The 4,216-nt window shown below is 49.7% G+C and overlaps 1 protein-coding gene across 1 annotated transcript; it reads left to right on the top strand.

Moving 5' to 3' along the window:
* The first annotated feature begins 844 nt into the window (after positions 1-844).
* On the top strand, positions 845-1,667 carry Olig3 (oligodendrocyte transcription factor 3). The gene is given in 2 exon segments (XM_036168581.1): positions 845-1,198; positions 1,200-1,667. Coding segments are annotated over 2 exon segments (822 nt in total).
* Positions 1,668-4,216: the final 2,549 nt, after the last annotated feature.

The following is a 4,216-nucleotide window of genomic DNA, read 5'->3' as shown; positions in this document are numbered from 1 at the left end:
GGGGAAAGAGAGAAGCCTCCAGCTCTGGTCTCCCTGATTGAACTTGCTCTGCTTTGCCTCCTCTGTGCCTCACATCTTTCCATTGAGACCTGTTTTTGCCCACATTTCCCTAAACTAGGGAACAACTCAAGTCCTCTCTTCAAATAAAAACAAAACAAAACAAACAAACAAACAAACAAAAAACCCTAGGCCGATCTTCTGGCCAACTTCTGTTCCTGTCCTTCAAGGTAAGTGTAGGATTTGGTTAGAGAAAATGGAGTCAAGGAGGTGAGAGATAAGAAAGTTTAAAAAAAAAAAAAAAAAAACCACAAAACGAAACAACAACAACAACAACAAAAACATGAAGTCCTGAGCTGCAGCGGTGAGTGTGTCAATCAAAGGGCTTTGTGCCTGGGGGCTCCTTGCGGTTCTAAGCAGAGGTGTCCCAGGGCGGCCCCACAATGAATATGAATAGGAATCCTTGCTAAATGGGACAGCAAAGCGCACCGCCCTGAAGGATGGCACGTCATCTTAACCAGCCCAGGATAGATAGGAGGGCTCCTTTTGTCTCTTTTCTCCGCTGCAGCGCTATAAAAGCCCCTCTTTTACTGCAAGAGGTTAGTTCAGGCACACACCAACAAACAGTGCAGGAAATAGCTAACCCGGAGAGAGAGAGAAAGAGATAGCAAGGGGAGCCGGGAGGGAGAGAGGAGGGGCAAGGCAGAGCCCCGGCTGTTCTTCTCCTGTCTTACAACTGAGAAGTGGGTTGCTGGACATTCCGATTTTTTTTTTTTTAAATTCAGGATTCTCTTTAATTTCCCGCCTAAAAGCTCCTCAACCATAAGGCCTCATCTCCTGTAATAAAATGAATTCTGATTCGAGCTCTGTCTCCAGCAGAGCATCATCTCCGGACATGGATGAGATGTACCTAAGAGACCACCACCACCGCCACCATCACCACCACCAGGAGAGCCGTCTCAACTCGGTCTCATCCACACAGGGCGACATGGTGCAGAAGATGCCTGGGGAGAGCCTCTCGCGAGCGGGCGCCAAGGCGGCCGGAGAAAGCAGCAAGTACAAAATCAAGAAGCAGCTGTCCGAGCAGGATCTTCAGCAGTTGCGCCTGAAGATCAACGGACGCGAGCGCAAGAGGATGCACGACCTGAACCTCGCCATGGACGGCCTGCGAGAGGTCATGCCCTACGCGCACGGCCCCTCCGGTGCGCAAACTCTCCAAGATTGCCACTCTGCTGCTAGCCAGAAACTACATCCTCATGCTCACCAGCTCCCTGGAGGAGATGAAGAGGTTGGTTGGCGAGATCTACGGGGGTCACCACTCGGCCTTCCACTGTGGGACTGTGGGGCACTCGGCCGGCCACCCGGCTCACGCAGCGAACGCCGTGCACCCGGTGCACCCCATCCTGGGCGGTGCGCTCTCGTCCAGCAATGCCACGTCCCCGCTGTCCGCGGCCTCCCTGCCTGCCATTGGCACCATCCGACCTCCCCACTCGCTGCTCAAGGCGCCCTCCACGCCGCCCGCGCTGCAGCTGGGCAGTGGCTTCCAGCACTGGGCGGGGCTGCCCTGCCCCTGCACCATCTGCCAGATGCCACCGCCGCCGCACCTGTCTGCCCTCTCCACGGCCAACATGGCCCGGCTGTCCGCCGAGTCCAAGGACTTGCTCAAGTGAGCCGCGGGCCTGCCCGGCCCGGCCGGGAGGCAGAAGGGAGAGCTGAAGCAGGGGTCGCGGTGCCGGGCCAGGAGGGGAGGGAAGATTGCTCAGCCGGCAGGAGGGTGGGCGTACAGCTCCAGGGCCTCGCCTGCGGCCCTAGAGATCCACGTCCTATGACCCACCCCAGCGGGGTGTACCAAAACCAAACTGGGATGTCTAGGTGTTAGCGAATCGGGACTGGAACCCGACGACGTGTTTTGCATGCATGCTTCTCTTCCTCATGCAGTATTTCTTACTGCCATATGCTCTTGTCAAAACCGCATTTGTTGTTTAAAAAAACGGGACCAGTGGAGTTGAAAACTTGAGAAGGAACTTGGAGTTGGCTTTCTCTGGCTGTGTTCTTATCTTGGAGGAAAGGCGGCCATCTCTTTTGTGCAAAGCAAATGTAAATATTTCATCGAGATAGATGCAGTTATGATTGTCTCTGTCCTTATAGGTTTTTTTTTTTTCTAGAGAGGAGAACGAGAGAGAGTACAAGAGAGGGGGGACGAGAGAGAGAGAGAGAGAGAGAGAGAGAGAGAGAGAGAGAGACTCAGAATCCAAATTTTGAATCTCAGCTTCTGTCCAGGGCATGAACCTCCTATGTGGGTTTTCTTTTCCACGCAGTATAGGTCAAAAGAATGCATGCGCGCTTCTAAATGAATCTTGTCTAAACATGTTGTGCAGACCATATGCCATTTTCCTTGTAACAAGGATTTATTAGTGAATTCTCCAAAGTACTCCATATATCTGTCTGTGGTTATATGAAATGAAAAGGGGGCCAGAGTGCAAAGATTCAAGCTCAATGCACATGGCAATTCTTTTCCCAAGCCCGAGTCTGTCCCTTGGCCCTCAAATTTCATTACAACCTTAGGGCCGTTCCAAGGGACCAGAGGCTACAAAACTGGGCCCCCTCCAGTAGCTCACCCCACCCCCTTGCCAAATTATTCTGCATGCGGGGTTGGCTCTGTCTGTGATCCTTCAGCTTTGAAAACTTCCTGTGTTTGGGGGGAGGGCTGCCATTTTTATTTTCCTGAACATTTGCTTGAAATATTTTGTTAGGGCTTCAAAGACAATACCTGTCTTTATTTTTTATATATTCTTGATAACTATGATATATTTATTAATAACCAGTGTTTCTGGATGAGATTTCAAATAAAAAAGAATCTTTAAATCCAGTTTTTGCCTTTGTCTAAAATTGTAATCAATAGCAGTTGGGGAGTGAGAAATATGTGGGCCCGGTAAGGTGTGTCTAGGTGTGGGTGAGGGATTTGGAGGGCAGGTGTTCCCCCCGCCCCCGGGCCATTTACAAGTAAAGAGAATAGATAAATTTTGGTGCTAATGATTGGACCTAAATGTCCTTCGAATAGCGCCTTGTCTGTATATGTCCTCCGTTCCAATTTGAGCTCCTCATTCCTCTGCAGCAATTAGATCCTCATAGACTCAAGAAGTAAGGTCAAAAATAGAATCAAGGAGCTCAAAGCAGAAGGACGTGAGATGCATACTGGTGGCTGTGAAGATTGTTGTTGCTAACAGACAAGAAGGAGCCATCAGTAAGCTAAGTTCTTCTTGCTTAAAATGACCTAGGTGGTCTGTGGATGCCACGTGTGGCAATCCAGTATGTTTTAAAAGTTAGCAAATAAAGTCACCCGGCCTGCCTGCCAGGAAAAGAAAGCAAAGTCCCTCTGCTTTGTAACTGAGCTGCAGATGGAGGCAAATGAATGGCCAGGTCTTGGATCGCAGTGGTCCTTAGGAAGAATTCTTCCTTGTTTTCTCCTCCGTAGAAGATGGCTGTCGTGATTAGCCAAGAGTACTAGGGCCCCTCTAGTTAAAGCACAGGCTGTTAGAATGCAGGGTCATTTTCATCAATTCCACTTAGCTGTTTACTTTCACCTGCCATGTCCTCAGTGGAAACACCCCAAATTCGTTTTGAATAAACAGGAGCAGTCCAACAGGGACCTGGGGTTTTGCTGTCTTGTTGAGAGGAGACAAGAAACTGAGCTCTGGTGATATACAAATGTATTGTGGGGCCCAGGCTCTCTGCTTCTCCAGGAAAAACAAACCCAGAACTGGCCTTTGTGTTAGAAGATGTAATACCACCTCCCAGGCAGCAAGCAAGGCCCTGGGTCTCTTTCCAGCATCCAGGCAGAAGAGTGAATTTATAAAAACTTTTTCCCTCCCCTGGCTAGGTCTGGAATACCTGCCTAAATCTCCGGTGAGTCACCTCTCTCCCCCTTCGGAGCACCACAGTAGAGTCCAGAAGGGAGGCAGCTTTTTTCCTCTGCTTATACTCAGACAAATGGAAGAATAATCGTCTGTTTCCCAAGTGTGATTCATTTCTCTGAGTGAGGAAAGAGCCTGTTGAGGATTTATTTAAAACCAACACAAGGCAGCCCTCCAGTCTTTCCAGGAGTTTATTATTCAAAAAGGGGAGGGAAGGGATGGTTTCATCAATCAGGAAAGTGACTCACTCCTGTGCCTCTGGGCTCTTTAGAGTTCTGTTTCCACAAGTCCAGTCCAGGGAAGAT

Source organism: Onychomys torridus, chromosome 19 (assembly GCF_903995425.1).
Source record: "Onychomys torridus chromosome 19, mOncTor1.1, whole genome shotgun sequence".
Lineage (NCBI taxonomy): Eukaryota > Metazoa > Chordata > Mammalia > Rodentia > Cricetidae > Onychomys > Onychomys torridus.
The sequence above is the reverse complement of the archived record's forward strand: the minus strand, read 5'-3'. Positions and strand labels throughout refer to the sequence as shown.